At 43.0% G+C, this 22,811-nt stretch overlaps 2 protein-coding genes across 2 annotated transcripts in view; both read left to right on the top strand.

The window, feature by feature from the left end:
• The window catches only part of lama2 (laminin, alpha 2), a gene marked incomplete at its 5' end in the record, with an annotated part of 126,885 nt that extends 116,600 nt beyond the window's left edge, over window positions 1-10,285 (top strand). The window contains 13 exons of the mRNA XM_084149188.1: window positions 402-522; window positions 1,363-1,557; window positions 2,977-3,128; window positions 3,313-3,489; window positions 4,031-4,247; window positions 5,023-5,100; window positions 5,847-5,959; window positions 6,109-6,298; window positions 6,881-7,039; window positions 7,357-7,510; window positions 7,812-7,951; window positions 8,197-8,419; window positions 9,432-10,285. Of these exons, the coding sequence (XP_084005314.1) occupies window positions 402-522; window positions 1,363-1,557; window positions 2,977-3,128; window positions 3,313-3,489; window positions 4,031-4,247; window positions 5,023-5,100; window positions 5,847-5,959; window positions 6,109-6,298; window positions 6,881-7,039; window positions 7,357-7,510; window positions 7,812-7,951; window positions 8,197-8,419; window positions 9,432-9,592 (2,080 nt within the window). The 3' untranslated portion in view covers window positions 9,593-10,285. The remainder of the gene's footprint in view (window positions 1-401; window positions 523-1,362; window positions 1,558-2,976; window positions 3,129-3,312; window positions 3,490-4,030; window positions 4,248-5,022; window positions 5,101-5,846; window positions 5,960-6,108; window positions 6,299-6,880; window positions 7,040-7,356; window positions 7,511-7,811; window positions 7,952-8,196; window positions 8,420-9,431) is intronic.
• Window positions 10,286-11,076: 791 nt separating this feature from the next.
• Window positions 11,077-22,800, top strand: LOC311106623 (enoyl-[acyl-carrier-protein] reductase, mitochondrial). The gene is made up of 10 exons (XM_084149009.1): window positions 11,077-11,249; window positions 17,816-17,913; window positions 19,090-19,221; window positions 19,489-19,632; window positions 19,825-19,927; window positions 20,021-20,123; window positions 20,224-20,297; window positions 20,445-20,505; window positions 20,631-20,703; window positions 22,574-22,800. Exons 1-10 carry the CDS (start codon window positions 11,095-11,097, stop codon window positions 22,735-22,737), a joined length of 1,107 nt encoding a protein of 368 aa, XP_084005135.1. The 5' UTR covers window positions 11,077-11,094; the 3' UTR covers window positions 22,738-22,800.
• Window positions 22,801-22,811: the final 11 nt, after the last annotated feature.

The raw sequence follows: 22,811 nt of genomic DNA, 5'->3' as shown, positions 1-22,811 counted from the left end.
CAGCTTCCACTCCTTTCCATTCAATAGATGCTGTGTTGTCACCCCACCACTTCTCTAGCATGTTACTGTAAATGGAATTTGCTGGCACCATTTTGAAATGAACATTTAACAATGAGGCACTCTTGGCAGCTTTGTGTCTGCTATGCAGAAGATGCTGTCTAATTGTTCAGATAAATGTTTCATAGCTTTAGAATAAACCCCAGATAAAAGGTATACCAAAGAAATGTTCTTAAAACAGCTTCAAAAAAGAAGCCTCACTTTATTCATTTAGAATGAATGCAGTCTCAATTTGGTCTACATCTCACGGTCATTGGCTCCTAAAAAAATGAGGACAGCACTTCCACAATGAACAGAATGATGGTCATAATGGCAATTGAGACAACTCTCTCTTCTCTTTACAGGTCAGAGGTTACCAAAAAGAGGTATGCTGGCTGTATAAGAGACATTGAGGTTTCCAGAACCCCCTATAACCTGCTGAGCAGCTCAGACTACACCGGCCTGACCAAAGGCTGCTCTGTAGAGGTCGGTTTATCCTCCACAGGTTTTTATTAGCACTCCTCCTCTTTCATACCCCTCTTCTTTTCACCCCTCCCTTTAACTGTTTATAGATATAGGCCTGCTCATGAAATATGGGCCAACATTTTGCCCAACATCCCTCGAAAAAACATAAGGAAGAATAAAAATGAGTGAGGTCAGAAAACTGATATAAAGAAACCGAAAAAGATAATTGGAATAATGAGATAGTGATAGATACCATAAAGAAGAGAAATCACTGCTTCTAAAAGTGTTATTTTCGTTAGGGAAAAATATTTAAATATTTATACAAACACCAAATCACATTTTATTGGTCAGATACACATATTTAGCAGATGTTATTACGGGTGTAGCGAAATGCTTGTAGGAGCTAGAAGCAGAGCTGTCATGTCTGTCGGCGCCATTGTTCATCACCACAGACACCGAATGCAAAAGACTGTAACAATGCCAAGAATTAAGTGGTATAAGTCATTTTGAATTCAGCAAAGGCTGGTTTCTACGTCTCAGTTGTGTTTGGAAGATGTTTGCAAAATTTCACGCTCAATTCAGCTCTTTCATTTGTTGTGGACCCTGTGTCAATGCCTGATGATGCATCTGCAAATGCATACAGTGGTACTCTAACAAACTGTACTCTAACAAACAAGGTTTATTATTATGTTCGTTATAAGTCTGAAATGTATATGAACATTAGAAACAAAGCAACATAGGCCTTATAATATACTGTACTGTTATACAGTATTCAGATTATAAAAAGAACCCTGAAAATTACTGATGACTCTCAATTGAATGTGCTGTGAATGACCGTGATCTCTGGTCTCTCCCCAACAGAACCTCCACACAGTGAGCTTCTCCAAGCCAGGTCACATGGAGCTGAGGTCCATGTCCTTCGATGTTGGCACAGAGATCAGCTTGTCCTTCGCAACCAAGAGTGATAAGGGTATCATCCTGTTTGGCAGTGGGAGCACCAATGGGGCCAGCTCCCAGTTCCAACTCCCCAAGAGGAGACGCAGGCAGTCTGGGGAGGTAAGAGGAGGAGGATGAGACACATACACACGCACATACACACGCACATACACACAAACACACTCTCTCACTTCAGTGTTGCAGTTATGAAAGCCTCCTAACTCAGCACCTAGTCCTCTATAATGTCACCTCCTTGTTCTTTATAAGTCATTGCATCCTATTTCCCAGTAGCAATGGAATGGTTGTTGGAGGTGTTTCTAGGTTTCTGTAATTTAATAAGGGGCGCTGTGCTGTCTGGTTGAGTTGCTTTGAAAAACTAACAGCACATTGCTAATCAATTTCTGCTGTGTGCAAGGCTCGTTATTAAATGAATGATAAAAGAGATGGATTGCCTGTAAGCTGTAATGATTATACATTCACCCGACAGCAAACAAAAGTTGATCATCTTTCACAGAGGGCTAAATGCTGGGAGATTTGCGACAACGGCTTTGATTAAAATATGGCTTTTTGCATCTGTTAGGGCACTCTTCATCTCTCCAGCTCTCTCTCTCAATCTCTCCCTCTGTTCGTCTGCAGACTTCTGCGGACCAACACATCAATTATGGCCCGTGGCTGCAGGAAATGATAGCGGGTTTAACCTCTAACATTCTCCCTTCATGTGCCGTTAGTAAGAAATAGATTATACAACAGCCCTCTGATAGATCACGTCCAATTCGGCGATAACCCTTGGGAAAGGTCCAGACCGTCACCTTTGAAAATCATTAGGGCCTAGTAAATTAAGTGGATGTCATTTCGAATGAGTACAAGTCGGCCTCGTCGGCCTCCGTGTCCGCGTCATTCTTTCTGCCAATTTGCGCAGGGGACAGGAGGAGCGCATGCTGCATCAGACCAGAGGTATTCTAACGGTAGCACTCCCTCACTCTCCATAGGCAAACTCCCTCTGTGCATGCTAGTCTGCAATGCTGTCAAGGGATGTGCTCAACATCTCACTGGACTGATTACAGAGAATTTAATCATAACAAGAGGCACTTAAATCTATCTATTTCTTGCCTGGTATGTTTCAGAGAGGGCCGCACTTTCTCTGATGTTCTGCCCAAACAGAATCGAATCAAGCCGTGTAGAGAAATAGAGGACTTACATAAACGCTACAAGTCCTCAGGGTTGAAAAGCGTATCAGTATGCAATTATGTAAAGTTTACTTCCGTTCTCAAAGTATGTGAGGTTTCTGGCGAATGGCATAACGTTCTAATTGTCTTTGAACATTCAGGACTCCCTATTGCATTAAGCCTGTACTGACTTGCCCCAGATGATAGTGCATAAAGCCTTTGTTTAATAACCACAGTGTTTATGTGCGATATTGCTTTTCTGTATAACCTTGTGTCCCTGAGTCTGTCCTGAGGTGGTGTTGGTCATTGAGATTGGATGTTGTTGTGCCTCCATGGTTCTTCCCCCTCACATCCCCTCTCGTCTCCCCTGCAGCCCTTCCTGGCCGTGTTGCTGAACAAGGGGGCCCTGGAGGTGCTGGTGTTCACAGGCAGCCACAGCCCACGCAGGGTGGTCCGCAAGCCTGACCAGGGTATCCTGCATGACGGGAGGGAACACACTCTGCGCATCGAGAGACTGGGTGGCAGGTGCGTAACACACACAAACACACACACACACATTGGTATTGGTATACACTGAACAGCGTCATACAGTTTAGCACAATAACTTGTGTCTTAATAAACTTGTTTCCAGCTTTTCATTTTTAGCTGTCTTTACACAGAGCTGGCTCAAAGTGTCTCACTGTACTGTCCTGCGTGGTTCTCTGTCCAGGTCATTCGCCGTCCAGGTGGATGAGGAGCTGAAGAGGGAGCAGGCTCTTCCCAACGACCAAAACATGGGCATTAAGAGACTGTTCATCGGGGGTATCCCCCCTGATGTAGAGCTCAGCACCCAGAGACCCAACGACCCCTTCGAAGGCTGCATCTGGAACCTCATGATTAATACCATGTACGTCTCTCACCATCTCCTATTATCTCCCGAGTACATCTAGTCTATCTACCATAACTATTCATTATCCTGATTGTAGATATTATTCATGGAAGGCTATGTGGGAAATGTTGTACATGCGTTGTGGTGTCATGTAGTTGTGAGCTGTTTCATGGTGCGTTCGTTTCTCCCAGTTAAAGAGGTTGTAAATGCTGTTATTTAACAGTTTTTTTCTACGGATGATAATAAATTCCTATCATTAGGAATCAGTGCTCTCTCTCTCTCTCTCTCTCTCTCTCTCTCTCTCTCTCTCTCTCTCTCTCTCTCTCTCTCCCCAGTGGGCTAAACACAGTTGACCCATATTTAGTTGGCTTTAATGGGGCTGTCCTTTGTGATAACCATGTTCATAATTACACTGATTACACTGATAGCCAAGCCCCATCATCACCCATTTACACACTCTCTCTTTCTCTCCCTGTGTGTGTCTGTGTTTTTGTGTGCGCGCGCACGTCTGTGCATGTGTGTGTGTGTGTTTTCTTGCCCGCGTCTTTATGCCCTACAGCCTCACAGACTTCTCCCAGCCCGTGGTCTTTGAGAACGCAGAGATCGGCCAGTGTCCCAACCTGGCTCCTCCCCCTCCCCCGCTGCCCCTCCCAGAAGAAGAGGATGAAGAGGAGGAGGAGGCCAAGGAAGAAGACGTGTCCCAGCCGGTCCAACCTGAGGCTCCTGCTGTACCACCACCCACCCCGACACCCAGACAGACCCCTCCACCTCCCACTGTAGGTCCCACTCCCACTAGGGGTATCAGGTAGTAGCAGAAAGGAAAGGCGCGTTAAATGACTCATTTCCCACCCTATGATGGTGTGATACATTTTCCCCATGGGTCATAAAGAGCTGACATCCATCCCCAGCAAAGCTCAGCCAGGCAGGCCGGTTGGCCCTGAGTCTAAATACACTATCAGAGAGGTTGATGTGGCTGGGATAAAGAATGGGACGTTTTCCAATCCATTAGGTCTGCTTTATAGGTAAAGTTGCAGTGTTGACAGGGCTCTTTCTTATAGCTCCTGTGCTCAATATATCCTCTCTGGCTGACAGCTGAGGTAGTGTAGCAGCGCTCTCTCTGTCCTCTCTCTCTCTCCCTCCCCCCCCCCTCTCTCCCTCTCTCTCTCTCTCTTTCTCTCTCTCGCTCATCCATTCTCATCTAACCAAGATGCCTTGCATTGGCCTACCCCACCTGTATCTTCCTCATATATTCTCATGATACATCTCCATGGACGTATCATCGTAGGCAAATGTATAGATTGCGGCAGTATTGCCACTGGTAGTACCTCTCTTTGCTTGTAGAAATGATGTGCATTTCTGTAATAATACTGTAATCCTTTTCTTAGCACTGTTCCTCTAGCTACCTGCTGTGCTGACTTTCGCCATTCATAACATCAGTGCCCCAGCCTGATTGGTGGGCCGCCTGTGTCATGAATGCTGTAGCCAATCTGATTGGCAGTGTGTACCACAGCTTAACCCTTTCACTCCCCCCTTGCCCTGCCGCTACTTTAGGACGCGCCCCCTGTCGTACCTCCAGAACTCAGCCCCGCCACAGAGGAACCTGACTACGGTGCTGTCACAGCCCCTCCGGTACCACTCTACTCTTCTCACTCACTTCTCCCTACGTGTCCCCCCCTCCCCCCCGAGCCCTTTAAGCATGTGTCTGCTGAACCTTCATCTCATTGGATCCCAGCTCAAGACCTTCAACACCATGCCGCCTGTGTGAAGATTTGTTGCTCATGTGAAATATACATTCCATGTCCATATTCTTAGTATTGGCAACAGACGTTTTACTTTCAATGGGGATTTTCTTAGAAGAGAAGTACATTCTTAGTAAACCAATATGGTTGTAGTAGTTCTTCTTTATAAACAGGCTAGATATGCTGTAATTTATGCAGTGACTTTAAGATAAATAAATGCCCTTTTAAGCAATGGGAGCCTTTGTGGCTAAACAAGAATATAGAAGAAAATGGATATTCTACATTGAGAGAGATGTGGATGCAAGGTCAGAGTAATAGGAATGTCTTCATGTACAGAACTGAACCAAATACGTGATTCAGATGTTGGCAGTGCTAAGGTGGCCTTGCAAAAACACATTTCAATTTTCAGGTAGTCTCAATAGCAACTTCATGTGTTTTTCATTAGCACCATCTACTGGCACATGTTAGAATAGCACTTCAGACAGAAAGTAGGTAGACTACTGTACATTCATATTAAAAGGAAGGTTTGCATTGTCTTTTAATGCACTCTGTGAATGAGATCATGTTGATATAATGTTTTTAAGACGACTGCTACTCCCCCCCCCCCCCCCCCACCCCCCCCCCCTTCTTCAACAGCTTTCCTGTGCTGCCGAGGCATCTCCAGTGGTCTTAGAGAAAGCCAAACAGTTTGGTCTCTCCAAAAACAGCCATGTTGCATTTGAATTCGATGACACAAAGGTTAAGAACAGGTATGTCGAGTTTAAATTGATTTGATAACAGTAAAGCCCAAATGAGACCTTTCTTATCTAAATGATACATAATAATGTTATTAAAGACATGGGTAATATCTGTAAATGTCATATTGGATTGACAGTGTTGTGAATGTGTTTGCTTGCAGACTGATCATAGAGTTTGAGCTGCGGACCACAGCAGAGTCAGGCCTGGTGTTCTACATGGCAAGGATCAACCACGCTGACTTTGCCACCATCCAGGTGAAGGAGGGCATGGCCCACCTCGGGTACGACTTGGGCCACGGCAACACCTCCGTCAGCGTGCCACGCATCATCAACGACGGACACTGGCACAAGGTCTGGGCTCTCGAGTCAGCTGGTGAAACCTTCATCATAGCAACAATGAAACCAAAATTCATAATAATTTATAACCCTTAACGTGGTGTACAGAGTCTGTTGGCAGTTACCATCAGGTCTACTTCACTGTCTGAGTGAGTTTATATAGTGAGAGCAGATAGCTAAATACTGTATGTCACAATGACGCTATAAAAGCACTATGACTAGTTAGTTGACCAAAACAGGAAGCAAGCAAAGTAATCAGAAACTACAGTACTTTATTTTCATCTCTGTCGTAGCAGGCCGCGACCGGCAGACCCATGGGGCGGCGCACAATTGGCCCAGCGTCGTCCAGGGAAGGGGAGGGAATGGCCGGCAGGGATGTAGCTCAGTTGGTAGAGCATGGCATTTGCAACGCCAGGGTTGTGGGTTTGATTCCCACAGGGGGCCAGTATGAAAAAAATAATAATGTATGCACTCACTAACTGTAAGTCGCTCTGGATAAGAGCGTCTGCTAAATGACGTAAATGTAATTGTGTATTAAAGCTATGTATTGTTATTGTCCTTGTTTCCCCTCAAATCTTTTCCCTTCTGCTGTCACAGATCCGGGTGATGAGAGAGAAACAGAGAGGTGTACTGGTGATAGACAACCGCTACTCCAAGCACACCACCAGCCCCAAGAAGGCTGATATCCTGGATGTTGTTGGCATGCTGTATATAGGTGGCCTACCCGTCAACTATACCACCAAGAGGATCGGACCAGTACGTTCATACACGCTTCCTCCCATTTGGTTTGGTGGTGTATTTCATTTGTAGGAAGTGAAACACAAGCCTCACTGTAGACTCTGTATTACTTTCATTGTATGTATTACTCCTTACTGTAGACTCTGTATTACTGTAATTGTATGTATTATGCCTAACTGTAGACTCTGTATTACTGTAATTGTATGTATTACATTACATGTGATCAGCTTAAAGTGTTGATATTAACAGTAATCGTTTACAACTTATGGGATACATTCAAAAGTAAATGACATGTCTCAGTGTAAAGTATAGTGTTGGTTGTGTTCTTCTTCTAGGTCTTGTACAGTATCAATGGCTGCATTAGGAATTTCAAGATGCTGGGGAATGTGTTGGACATGGACACGCCCACCTCCAGCCACCACGTGGGCAGCTGTTTCATCAGCACTGAGAAGGGAACCTACTTTGATGGCACTGGATATGTCAAAGCAGGTACGTTCTGACACTCAAAACGTAGAACTGTACCTATAGTTATGGCCTGGAGTTGTTCCTGACCATGTGACCTGACCAGGAAAAACTCCTGACCCCACGATGCAAAATATCCCACCAATCACATAATATAATAATAACGTGGAACAATACATGTTGATGATGAATGGTTGACTACTCGTACACCAACTTTTCACAGAGATATTATTTTTATGACAGTATCATAGAGAACTTATTATTCAATCTCATGGCAGTTGTTGTATCAATTCTGACTGCTCCCTGTATCTCCTGTCCTCTGGTTCAGTGGGTTCCTACAGGGTGGGTCTGGACGTGTCTCTGGAGCTGGAGTTCCGTACGTCCCAGAGCAACGGTGTTCTGCTGGCGGTCAGCAGCCAGGTGGACACCAAGATGGAGGGCCTTGGCATCGAACTGCACAACGGAAAGGTACACACAAACATACAATACAATGCTGCTTTGTTGTACCACATACATTTAATTCTAACCAGACTCTACACTCTCTTACTGTAAGCCTAACAACAACCATAAGTGTGCAAAGCTATTGTACTGTATACATTAGTTAATGGGGTTCAATAGGATCATGGTTGTTCATAACTAACAGTCATGTTTTGTTACAAACTACCTATTGAACAGGTCAGGTGTATTCTGAGTATGACTTCTTCCCTCCCTAGCTGCTGTTCCACGTGGACAACGGAGCGGGCCGGATCACAGCTGAATACCAGCCTGAAGCAGAGGCAGGCCTCTGTGACGGTCAGTGGCACTCGGTCACAGCCCACAAGCTCCGCCACAGGCTGGAGATCATAGTGGACGGCAGGAAGGTGGAAGCAGAGAGCCCCAACGCCAGGTTCAACACCGTTGACACCAGCGACCCCATCTACGTCGGTGGATACCCAGGTGCATATATGACTGCATAAATGAATGGACAACGTGACACCATTCATTCCTATGTAAAGACTCAATAGAGTATTTGAAGCCTAAGAAGTCGGTTAAGGGATACTTCAGGATTTTGACAGTGAGGCCCTTTATCTACTTCCCCAGAGTCAGATGAACTTGTGGATACCATTTTTATGTCTCTGCGTACAGTTTGATTGAAGATTGCTAACTAGCATTCATTGTGCTAACGGTAGTTAGCATTGGCTCGCGAAACTACCTCTAACTTCTTTCCTATTGGACAAAGAGACATAAAAATGGTATCCACGAGTTCATCTGACTCTGGGAAAGCAGATGGCCAAAATCCAAAATCCCGAAGTATACCTTTAAGATGGCGTCTTAAAGATTTATGTAGACATAACATGTGCAGTTTGAGCTACTCCAGGAAGTGACATTGCAGGCTAGCTCAGTGCTGCCCCCTCTCATTGAGTATCTCAAGTTGAATGGCGACCGAGGTACTGCAGGCTGCCATTAGCTACTAAATTACACATATAACTTCATCTGCGATTTTAAAATAATCGGTTCAAGCACATACATCTGGTGTAATAGAAGCAATTATTGGTACCATGATTGTCTTCAAAAAAATATTTTATTTATATTAAGATTGACCACGTAGATTGCCATTTTCCCCTTCACGATAATGGGGGACCCTGTCTTCTGAAAACGATGCCTGCAGTACCGCGATTGGCCTTGAACTTCATGGCTTCAACGATGTCTGTGCCCAGTGGGATGCCTGTGGAATCAGGTTACATTTATACCTCCTGAACATGACCCTGGATACTGTGAAGCAAACCGTGCTCCACTATAATGTTGAAAATGTTTGTGCTTTACTTCCTATCTAAACATCAGGATATAATCAAAGTAATAACGTCAAGCAGTCATCGGCTTTCTGATTTATGAAATAGAAACATGAATGTGCTTAATGGGGCAGAAAATAACAGTCATAAATCAATGGTGTCTTTTATCTCTTTTCCAGAGGGGCTCAAGCAGTTTGGCCTGACTTCTAGTACTTCATTCAAAGGCTGCATGCGCAACCTGAAGATAACCAAGGCATCCAAAGTGTTGGAGGTTCAATTCAACAAGGGCCTGGAATTCAAGGGGGTTCAACCCCTAACCTGCCCAGCCAATGCAGCCTAAACACGGACTACCAAAGCCTGTCACTGCCTGAAGCACAGCAGCAGCACCAAAACACATGGAAACACAACTTACCAGACTGTAACCTCTCCCTTATGCTGAATCAGACGGCCAGCCAGCTTTATACCCAGAGTTTGGATTGCTTTTTTAGAGTGTGAAGTATCCCAACCCCCTCCAAAGTGAGTGGAACCTGTAGAATGACTTAGTATACAACCATGGTTCATTTAGAGAACTATGGATCCCCTTCTGTTCTCCTGTATGGCTTAAGCCCCCTGTTTGTCTAAACTACATGTGATGTAGCAAACCGTATGCATGGTGTGGTTGGAATTTGTACCGTCTAACAACAAGCAGCATTTTCAAATATATGCTTTGAAGGCATTCAAATCATTTTCTTGTCTTTATTACAATGTCAAACCGTTACTTTTAACTTACACTCGGGATCTTGAGGATTGCCACATGTTGTAATCTGCTTCATTTCCCATATATTAATTTAGCAACATTTCTTCCAACAAGGAACTGCCTTAGTCTGCTGCTCTGCCTAACCTTCTAGCAACAGAGAAACACGCCTACTATCAATCTGGTACACACACATTTTATTATCAACTATTTTACAGTAGGCTATGTCTATTATCTATGCAGCAAACAGTGAACTGCACTGAAATTGGAAGAATTATGAAAATAAAATGCTAAGCAACAGATATGTTTGCAATCTGATTTGGAAGTGCATTTAAATATTTTTATAATACCATGATGTATAAATGCTTAAAGGGATATTACAAAAGGACATATCGGTTTCCTTACACTATAAGCAGTCTATGGACAAGGTATGACAGCAATCCATGCCTTGGTTTCGTTTCCCTGGCACTGTTTCCAAATATAACGTTTTAACAAAGTCATGGTACCGACATTAGCATTTTTTGTGCATCATGTTCAAATCATCTTTGAGGGACTTTGTTGAGCTTCACATTCAATTGTAGATAATATTGGATGATTTGGACATGGTGCTCGAAAAATGCTAATATCTGTACCATGACTTGAATGGGATTTGTGCCACAAATGCTAAAACGTTAGCATTTGGAAACCAAATCATACCTTGTACACAGACTACTTACAGGGTAAGGAAACCAATGTGTCATTTTGTAATTTGGGTAAACTATCCCTCCAATTCAGCTCTACAAATGTCTTCAGTGCTATAACAAATTTACCTTGACCTTTTCCGACTTTCATTCTTATGAGCTGCATTGGGAATTTCCGATTTTTACATACAGTAGATTGTTTAACAGGCTGTTACACAATCATGAAGTATTTAGCTTCAGGGTCACCACCACAATGGAGATGAGATATAGGAAAACACATGCTTTCTTCACCCTCCCAGTCTATTAAGACTATCAGGTTTAAGGAAGTGAGATTACAGTGTACTGGGAGGTAGTGTACCATTACCTACCAGTGTAGAAGTAGAACTGATTCATCCATAGTGTGGCCTTTGCTCCGCTGCTTCGGCCGTCATGAGGGGGGCTCTGTTCAGACTGACCCAGGAGAGAGTGCTATCCTTGTGGCAGAGAGAGAGCAGAACCACCCTGGCCCCTGGTGCTCTACGGCAGCTCCACTCCTGCTCAGCACTGGTCTACAGACAGCACGGACATCACTATGACACAGTCAGGTAAGGGATCATATGATGTTGTCATACATGTGTGTCGATTGGAGAGTGTGTTTGAGATGCTCACTGTGAAATGAAAATAGTTCTGCCAAAACAGATCATCAAAAGGCAGTTGTTTCAAAACTCTAAGCAAATTTTCAATTGACTAATAAGTACAGTACAATACACAAAATCATACAGTCACTTTTCACCAAACCTAATCAGTATTTCATCTAGAAATACGTTCCACATTGCAATACATGTTCATATAAAGTAATTGCTTTTCACAATGCAATGCTAACATTACTTTTGATATGATTGTCTTCTCGTTTGTTAAAATACATTTTACTATTTCTTAATCCGACTGCTCTTAATTGATCGTCACTGAACCGTTTGGTAAACCTATCGATTTTATGTGAACTGTTTTTTTCTACTACAGATTTTGAGAACTACATAATGAAAATGTATGTTTGTAAAGTATAAACATATAAAGTATGATATATACTTTAGGGCGGCAGGTAGCTTAGTGGTTAAGAGCGTTGTGCCAGTAACCGAAAGGTAGCTGGTTCTAATCCCCGAGCCGACTAGGTGAAAAATCTGTCGATGTGCCCTTGAGCAATGCACTTAACCCTAATCGCTCTGGATCAGAGCGTCTGCTAAATGACTAAAACATTTTAAAATGTATGTACTATTATGAATGATGACTATTATGATTTTACTTCACGGTAAGTTTTAAACAATCTGATATTGGCAAGATCAGAGCTGTACTCTGCCGTACAATTGAAAACAGCAGTAACTACACATTTGGTCAAAATTGAGTTAAGACTGAAATCAGGCTTTGTAGTATCTTTTTTTATCTTGTGAAATGTTGTCGTCATTTTATTTAATTTTTTATAATTTTTAGTTTAAAAAAATACAACTGAAAATCTTGTGACAAAGTGTCCTGGTTCAATTATGTTCAGTTTCAGAGAAAATCGAGTGTCAAATTTGCAGTAACTACAAAATCCAAGTAAAAACCAAGGCAAACAGCAGTAAGTGAAGTTACTGCACTCTGGCTTTGTTTCACTGTGTTTTGACTGCAGTTACTGCAGTTTGCCTTGGTATTCTAACGGGCTCCGAGTTCAGGCATTCCTGATCATGACATACCTTCACATGCACCATCAGACAGCCAAGAAAGTTGGATGAACACATTGAGATTTTAGATTTTTGTGCACTTTGCTTTTGCATTACCCATATAGTTGTTTAAGGTCATAAGGTGGCCACACACGTCTCCAACTCAATCATCAAGTTTGCAGATGACACAACAGTGGTAGGCCTGATTACCAACAATGACGAGACAGCCTACAGGGAGGAGGTGAGGACACTTGTGGAGTGCTGCCAGGAAAATAACCTCTCCCTCAATGTCAACAAAATGAAGGAGCTGATCGTGGACTTCAGGAGACAGCAGAGGGAGCCCGCCCCCCATCCACATCAATGGGGCCGCAGTGGAGAGGGTGAAAAGCTTAAAGTTCCTCTGCGTGCACATCACTGACAACCTGAAATGGTTCAACTACACTGACAGTGTGGTGAAGAAGGCACAATAGCGCCTCTTCAACCTCAGGAGGATGAAGAAATTCGGCTTGGCCCCCAAGACCCTCACAAACTTCTACAGATGCACCATTGAGAGCATCCTGTTGGGCTGTATCACCGCCTGGTATGGCAACTACACCGTCCACAACCGCAGGGCTCTCCAGAGGGTGGTGTGGTCAGCTCAACGCATCACCGGGGGCACACTGCCTGCCCTCCAGGACATCTACAGCACCCGGTGTCACAGAAAGGCCAAGAAGATCATCAAGGACCTCAGCCACCCGAGCCCCAGCCTGTTCACCCCGCTTCCATCTGGAAGGCAGAGACCGTACATGTGCATCAAAGCTGGGACTGAGAGACTGAAAAACAGCTTCTATCTCCAGGCCATCCGACTGTTAAATAGTCACCACTAGCCGGCCTCCGCCCACTACCCTGCCCTGAACTTTAGTCACTGTTACTAGCCGGCTACCCCCCGATACTCGACCCTGCACCTTAGAGACTGCTGCCCTATGTACAGTTGAAGTCAGAAGTTTACATACACTTAGGTTGAAGTCATTCAAACTCGTTTTTCAACCACTACACACATTTCTTGTTAACAAACTATAGTTTTGGCAAGTCGGTTAGGACATATACTTTGTGCATGACACTAGTAATTTTTCAAACAATTGTTTACAGACAGATTATTTCACTTATAATTTACTGTATCACAATTCCAGTGGGTCAGAAGTTTACATACACTAAGTTCACTGTGCCTTTAAACAGCTTGGAAAATTCCAGAAAATGATGTCATGGCTTTAGAAGCTTCTGATAGGCTAATTGACATAATTTGAGTCAATTGGAGGTGTACCTGTGGATGTATTTCAAGGCCTACCTTCAAACTCAGTGCCTCTTTGCTTGACATCATGGGAAAATCAAATGAAATCAGCCAAGACCTCAGAAAAACAATTGTAGACCTCCACAAGTCTGGTTCATCCTTGGGAGCAATTTCCAAATGCCTGAAGGTACCACGTACATCTGTACAAACAATAGTATGCAAGTATAAACACCATGGGACCACGCAGCCGTCATACCGGTCAGGAAGGAGACGCGTTCTGTCTCCTAGAGATGAACGTACTTTGGTGCAAAAAGTGCAAATCAATCCCAGAACAACAGCAAAGGACCTTGTGAAGATGCTGGAGGAAACAGGTACAAAAGTATCTATATCCACAGTAAAGTGAGTCCTATATCGACATAACCTGAAAGGCCGCTCAGCAAGGAAGAAGCCACTGCTCCAAAACCGCCATAAAAAAGCCTGACTATGGTTTGCAACTGCACATGGGGACAAAGATCGTACATTTTGGAGAAATGTACTCTGGTCTGATGAAACAAAAATAGAACTGTTTGGCCATAATGACCATCGTTATGTTTGGAGGAAAAAGTGAAGCAAGGGGGTGGCAGCATCATGCTGTGGGGGTGCTTTGCTGCAGGAGGAACTGGTGCACTTCACAAAATAGATGGCATCATGAGGAAGGAAAATTATGTGGATATATTGAAGCAACATCTCAAGACATCAGTCAGGAAGTTAAAGCTTGGTCACAAATGGGTCTTCCAAATGGACAATGATCCCAAGCATACTTCCAAAGTTGTGGCAAAATGGCTTAAGGACAACAAAGTCAAGGTATTGGAGTGGCCATCACAAAGCCCTGACCTCAATCATATAGAAAATGTGTTGGCAGAACTGAAAAAGTGTGTGCAAGCAAGGAGGTCTACAAACCTGACTCAGTTACACCAGCTCTGTCAAGAGGAATGGGCCAAAATTCACCCAACTTATTGTGGGAAGCTTGTGGAAGGCTACCTGAAACGTTTGACCCAAGTTAAACAACTTCTGACCCACTGGGAATGTGATGAAAGAAATAAAAGCTGAAAGAAATAATTATCTCTACTATTATTCTGACATTTCACATTTTTAAAATAAAGTGGTGATCTTAACTGACCTAAGACAGGACATTTTTACTTGGATTAAATGTCAGGAATTGTGAAAAACTGAGTTTAAATGTATTTGGCTAAGGTGTATGTAAACTTCCGACTTCAACTGTACATAGTAATTTAACACTGGTCACTTTAATAATGTTTACATACTGGGTATAGGGTAGCACATCTGGTGAACAGGACAGGGTTCCATAACCGCAGGCAGAACAGCAGAAACTGGATCAGCAGCACGACAAGGTGGACTGGGGACGGGGACAGCCAGGAGTCATCAGGCCAGGTAGTGCTGAGGCATGGTCCTAGGGCTCAGGTCCTCTGTGAGGGGAGAGAGAGAGCGAGAGAGAGATGGGGGAAATAGAGGGCTAGTACTTAAGATCACACAGGACACCAGATAAGACAGGAGAAAAACACCAGATAGGACAGACTGACAGTAGCCCCCCGGCACATAGACTATTGCAGCATAAATACTAGAGACTGAGACAGGGGGGATCGGGGGACACTGTTGCCCCGTCCAAAGATACCCTCGGACAGGGCCAACCAGGCAGGATATAACACCACTCACTTTGCCAAAGCACAACCCCCACACCACCAGAGGGATATCAACAGACCACAAACGTATTACCCTGAGACAAGGCAGAGAAGATCTCCCCCACCACATGAGCCCGAGGGGGCACAAGAACTCAAGTCGAGTTCGCCATTCCAAAAGTTTTTTTCCCCAAGTGCATGAACAATGAGAACATTTACTGCGATGTCGATGAGAGCCTATGGCCAAATTCTCAAGGCAGGCATGATGAAAACTAGTGCCTGCTAAACATTATGTTTATTTTATTCATTTCATTTATTTCACTTGATTAAAGTACACCTATTTTGTAATTATATCAGAACAGTATACACTACCGGTCAAAAGTTTTAGAACACCTACTCATTCAAAGGTTTTTCTTTACTTTTACTATTTTCTACATTGTAGAATAATAGTGAAGACATCAAAACTATGAAATAACACATATGGAATCATGTAGTAACCAAAAAAGTGTTAAACAAATCAAAATATATTTTATATTTGAGATTCTTCAAATAGCCACCCTTTGCCTTGATGACAGCTTTGCACACTCTTTTGCATTCTCTCAACCAGCTTTGTGGAATTTCTTTCCTTCTTAATGTGTTTGAGCCAATCAGTTGTGTTGTGACAAGGTAGGGGGGGTATACAGAAGATAGCCCTATTTGGTAAAAGACCAAGTCAATATTATGGCAGGAACAGCTCAAATAAGCAAAGAGAAATGACAGTCCATCATTACTTTAAGACATGAAGGTCAGTCAATACGGTACATTTCAAGAACTTTGAAAGTTTCTTCAAGTGTAGTCGCAAAAACCATCAAGCGCTATGATGAAACTGGCTCTCATGAGGACCGAAACAGGAATGGAAGACCAAGAGTTACCTCTGCTGCAGAGGATAAGTTCATTAGAGTTACCAGCCTCAGAAATTGCAGCCCAAATAAATGCTTCACAGAGTTCAAGTAACAGACACATCTCAACATCAACTGTTCAGAGGAGACTGTATGAATCAGGCCTTTATGGTCGAATTGCTGCAAAGAAACCACACTAAAGGACACCAATAATAAGAAGAGACTTGCTTGAGCCAAGAAACACGAGCAATTGACATTAGACCAGTGGAAATGTGTCCTTTGGTCTGGAGTCCAAATGTGAGATTTTTGGTTCGAACCGCCGTGTCTTTGTGAGACGCAGTGTGGGTGAACAGATGATCTCCGCATGTGTATTTCCCACCGTAAAGCATGGAGGAGGAGGTGTTATGGTGTGGGGGTGCTTTGCTGGTGACACTGTCTGTGATTTATTTAGAATTCAAGGCACACTTAACCAGCATGGCTACCACAGCATTCTGCAGTGATACACCATCCCATCTGGTTTGGGCTTAGTGGGACTATCATTTGCATCCCATCTGGTTTGGGCTTAGTGGGACTATCATTTGTTTTTCAACAGGACAATGACCCAATACACCTCCAGGCTGTGCAAGGGCTATTTGACCAAGAAGGAGAGTGATGGAGTGCTGCATCAGATGACCTGGCCTCCACAATCCCCCGATCTCAACCAAATTGAGATGGTTTGGGATGAGTCGGACCGCAGAGTGAAGGAAAAGCAGCCAACAAGTGCTCAGCATATGTGGAAACTCCTTCAAGACTGTTAGAAAAGCATTCCAGGTGAAGCTGGTTGGGAGAATGCCAATAGTCATCAAGGCAAAGGGTGGCTATTTGAAGAATCTCAAAAGTATTATGGTTACTACATGATTCCATATGTGTTATTTCATAGTTTTGATGTCTTCACTATTATTCTACAATTTAGAAAATAATAACAAATAAAGAAAAACCCTTGAATGTAGGTGTCCTAAAACTTTTGACCGGTAGTGTATATATTTTTTTCATCAATGATTGTGAAAGATGTCTTCAATGATCACACCTTTGATTACACATGCACTAGAAAGGATGGATATTTTAAGGGGTAATGCAAGTGCATTTCCTAATGTGGAAACAGATCAATGTACTGTAACTTACAATGCTATAGCAAATTACATTCAAAGGGAAATTTTGAAACATGTATCTTGCATTTTTTGCCTTTGGATTAACTGGTCGTTAAAACAACTAAATTGAGAAGATACCATTATGTTGTGTTTTGGTGATTAAATCAATTTTTCCCAGTATATGGGATCAATGGTTGTGTGGTGAAAGAAATTAATGCACAATAAAAGGTTTTGCATATAAGACTTGCTGCGTTACAATTGTTACCAGTTTGGAGTTTTGTACTAAGAGTTTTGAAAATTCACCACATACTTGTGAAAATAGCCCCAAAGCTAATGAAAAAAACTATAAACAGATCGTCAAAGACATTATGGCCACTGGTTTGTGCTGTTTCCCCAGTTTTAACTCTTAATCATTGCTATCTAACTGTAGCTGTAAACTTGTTTCCTCAATATGAATAAAGAAACACATAAACAGCAATGTGGATGGCAATTTCTAAGTTACATGATTGTGTTATTGTCCATATAATAGAATGGAAGAGATGGCCTTGCCAGCCATGGGTCAACACAGTGTCAGACTGAGGATGTTGGCAGCACCAGTGAATCCAGCTGATATTAACATGCTACAAGGTAACATTCATACTGGATGAATCAATAATACATGATAGATAATCAGTTTTAACCCAATCGAGATTGTATCTTTAAGAGATATGGTAACACTTTATAATAACTAAGAAAAAAGCATGTAGAGGGGTGATTGAACAGGGCTAGGGTTACATTAGGCTTATGTCCACATCTCAGTTCAACCCTAACCCCAGTCTCAATCACAACCCTAACCCTAGCTTCATGTCCACGTCCCAGTTCAACCCGAACCCCAGCCTCAACCACAACCCTAACCCTAGCTTCATGTCCACGTCCCAGTTCAACCCTAACCCCAGCCTCAACCACAACCCTAACCCTAGCTTCATGTCCACATCTCAGTTCAACCCTAACCCTAGCCTCAACCACAACCCTAACCCTAGCTTCATGTCCACACCCCAGCCTGAACCACAACCCTAACCCTAGCTTCATGTCCACATCCTGGTTCAACCCAACCCTAGCCTCAACCACAACCCTAACCCTAGCTTCATGTCCACATCTCAGTTCAACCCAACCCCAGCCTCAACCACAACCCTAACCCTAGCTTCATGTCCACATCCCGGTTCAACCCAACCCCAGCCTTAACCACAACCCTAACCCTAGCTTCATGTCCACATCCCAGTTCAACCCAACCCCAGCCTGAACCACAACCCTAACCCTAGCTTCATGTCCACATCCCAGTTCAACCCAACCCCAGCCTCAATCACAACCCTAACCCTAGCTTCATGTCCACATCCCGGTTCAACCCTAACCCCAGCCTTAACCACAACCCTAACCCTAGCTTCATGTCCACATCCCGGTTCAACCCAACCCCAGCCTCAACCACAACCCTAACCCTAGCTTCATGTCCACATCCCGGTTCAACCCAACCCCAGTCTCAATCACAACCCTAACCCTAGCTTCATGTCCACATCCCAGTTCAACCCAACCCCAGCCTTAACCACAACCCTAACCCTAATTTTGGCATAACCTTGGGTTATCCTACTTATCATCCATAAGGTGCTGGAGCCTGGCTCCGGTTACCTCGTGTTACCATAGATTATCTCTAGACATTCCGTTTGCCTCCCACAATTATTAAATGTTCCGGATTAACACTGCTGTTGCCTAGGGGTCGGGTTTTTGAGCCTACACAGGGTATAAAACAGTTCCTTGCATTGTAATCCACAGGCACATACCCAATCCTTCCCGTGTTTCCTGCTGTGGGTGGGAATGAGGGAGTGGGTGAGGTGGTGGAGGTTGGTTGGAAGGTCACCTCTCTGAGACCAGGAGACTGGGTCATACCCTGGGATGCTGGCTTTGGTGAGAAAACATCAGTACTAAAGTACATTCCTCTTCTGTCTGTAACACCACAGTAGTGGTAGGGCAGTGTGGGTACCTTTGGTTTTTACCCTGACAAAGATTTAGTGATAAGAAATGATTGAGACAGAGTGAAAATCGTTTGAATTTGGAACGTATTATCAGACATTAATATTTACATCTCAAAGTCTCAAACTACTTGTTGTATTTGTGTTGTGTGACATGACATCATCATTGTGAGACAGCGTTTGGGTGGGGTTCTGTTTAAAGGTACATGGAGGACAGAGGCAGTGTGTGAGGCTGATGACCTTCTCCAGGTCCCCAAGGACATCCCTCTGCTGGGGGCTGCTACCATCGGGGTGAACCCCTGCACTGCCTACAGGATGCTGCAGGACTTTGTTACACTCAAACCAGGTAGACAATAGTAGTTCGATAAACATTATTTCTGTGGGACACTCTGTCCTTTTGGTCTATTCTTGTTGCCTGTACAAGCTACTGTCACTCAAGTGTGACACTTTTTATGAAATGGTGCTTTATAAGCAGTAAACAAGTATTCATTCATTAATTAATAATTGCTTCATTCATTCATTTATTCATTGTCTGCAGGGGCCACTGTGATACAGAATGGATCCAACAGTGCAGTGGGTCAGGCTGTCATTCAAATAGCTGCTGCCTTGGGGGTGAAGACCATCAACATCATCAGAGACAGGTGGGGACTCTGTCTAGCTACATCAGTATCGACCCAGAACATAACAATAGTATCCATATTCAAGGAGCTGATTTTAGAGCTTTTTTCTCTCAGACCCAATCGGCAAGAGTTGGAGGAGGAACTAAAATTGATGGGAGCTGATTTTGTTATTACTGAAGAAGAGCTGCAATGTCTGGGTCTGGATAACCTAATTCAGGTGAGAGAATAGTTATACCATAAAATGTATGATGAGATTAGAGGTGTTGGCTTCTTTCCAAGAATCAATTGTAGACTATACTAATGTATTGCCATTTCAGGAGCTCCCAAAGCCCATCCTGGGTTTAAACTGTGTGGGAGGCAGGAGTGGTGGACTTGTCCTCTCTAGTCTTTGGTAGGTTTTGTCATGATTAAGGGTTTCTGGCCAAAATCTTTACTGCAACATGGTCTGCATGAATAATGTAATCCATCATGTTAGTTTTGGCTTTGAAAGGACTGATTCTCTATGAAAGCTAATCCCTCTTTTTGAATGCCCTCACAGTGATGGGGCAACATTAGTGACATATGGTGGGATGGCCAAAAAGCCTCTTCAGATTCCAGCTGTGAGTTCATATTTGTTGTTCAACATAATCTCAAATGATTCTCAAATTGCACTGTAAATTGCACTATATGTAACCTTGCTTACAGTACATCTTTGACATTTCTGTTTTTTTTGGCTCTCGAAAAGAAATCACTCATTTTTAAGAACATCACATTACAAGGATTCTGGATGACGCAGTGGAAAAGAAACAACAGTCAAGGTAAACTTGCTGCACAAAGCTCACTCACTTCAACCCTCTAGTGCACACTTTATTCAACTTTCAAAATCTGACCAAGAACCTTTACCATTTGACTGAACCATGTGGCCATATGGAAAAGAATCATGAAAAACAAATAAGAATATTGTATGGCAGAAGAATATTATTGGTACAAAAATCAAATACTTAATATAATTACATAGTATCTGGTAAGATTTTTTATGTTTTTCCTTATATGTCAATGGTGTATTTGTATATGTGTTGACTTACAGTATATACCTTATATGACATACACAATTGAATACATGATTGTATTCAATTGGGCTCCCGAGTGGCGCAGCGGCTAAGGCACTGCATCTCAATGCTTGAGGCGTCACTACAGACCCACTGGTTCGATTCCAGGCTGTATCACAACCGGCCGTGATTGGGAGTCCCATAGGGCAGCGCACAATTGGCCCAAGTTTGGCCGGTGTAGGCCGTCATTGTAAATAAGAATGAGTTCTTAACTGACTTGCCTAGTAAAATAAAAATTGTGACATATTTGAGGCAAAATATATGAATTATATGAGTCATCTATGAATATTATAAAAAAGTGTGTATGTTCTGACAATGTAACCTCGACAAAAGAAATGCTTTCCTTATAGGTTTCACATTGTTTTTATAAGTCAACATTTAAAAAACCATGAGAATTACTATTCATTTTCAGGTATGAGTTTCCATGTTTAAGGCTGGGCAGCACCACCTACTGGACAGTTGATTTATATACAACTATGCCTTTGGTCTCCCATCCAGGGTTTTAACTATGCCCAGCCTAGCTTTGATATTTGTCACTAGCTAGGTTTCCATCAAATTTGCAACAGATTTTCATGCGAATATTCTAAAATCTGCATAAAACAATATGCGCATCTTCCCACCAGAGATGTTTCCGTCAGATTGTTTGTGGATAAAAGGTTATGCGTGATGACATAGTGCACATAAAAAAAACTTTTTCTGTTAAATTCCCAAATTCCCATGTATCGAATGAAAAATACAATTTAAATGGGTTTCTCATCGCATTTTCAACTCGACTGATGGTTTTGTCACAAAAACTGTTACGTTATACAGCAAATGTGCCCGCTCTGGTCTTGGTACATGCGCTCTAGCCAACAGACCGCAGATACAGAGCGGGTAGCCTAGAGATTATTGTGGGGGAAAACGGCAGCCAAGCAACGATCATCATGTCACCAGAATAAGACCCTCGATATTTATTGGAAAGGAGTATTAAACTCATCACTTATTTAATCTGTAGCCTAACAAAATGCATGCTTTCCCGAGTCGTAGTGGGGACCACACAACATATCATCGCGTGACTCCAAGTTTAATTCGATTTGATGGTTATTATCTCAACATTTGCGCATAAAGGCGTTTCCACCTCCTCCTCCCCCTCATCCTCTCCTCCCCCTCTTTCTTCCACTTCTCTCCTCCCCCTCATCCTCCTTTCCTCCTCTTTATCCTCCTCTCCCTCTCCTGCCCTCTTTAGCCCCTTCCCCTCCTTCTGCTTTCCACCTTCCTCCTACTGCTCCTCCTCCTCGTGGCGGACTTTCTTTCTTCAATAAGTGTTACGTCAGACAGCGGTATTCAAGAGCTTTGAAATGTGTATGTCCTATATATATGTGAGACATTAGAAGGCTTAGCTTGTCTCTTGTGTTTTTTATACAATTAACATTTCTGTTATGTCTAAATGTTAACTACATGTATGTCAGATATTACAAGAATCTTCTCAGTGTATTTGCTGCCATATGTATTACTTACACGTTCCAGGTAGAACAGAATAATCTTGTTAAATCTTCTATATCTTTTCCATATGGGTGGTGTTGTGTCTCTCTGTCCCCAGCAGATGTGATGCAGCTACAGACCATGGTGACCTCTGTGTGTGGCCTAATGAAGTCTGGCCAGCTCCAGCCACCTCAGTGTGTCCAAGTTCCCTTCCACCACTACAGCCAAGCCATCCAGGCCACCATACAGGCCCATCAAAGGAAACATGTACTACTCATGTAGTCACAAGCAAAACAAAACACAGTATCTTCCTTCAGGAAAACTTTTTATTTTGCTTTCTTTTATTGTCATTTTTA

Source organism: Coregonus lavaretus, assembly GCF_964263955.1.
Source record: "Coregonus lavaretus genome assembly, chromosome: 31".
Taxonomy (NCBI): Eukaryota; Metazoa; Chordata; class Actinopteri; order Salmoniformes; family Salmonidae; genus Coregonus; species Coregonus lavaretus.
The sequence above is the reverse complement of the archived record's forward strand: the minus strand, read 5'-3'. Positions and strand labels throughout refer to the sequence as shown.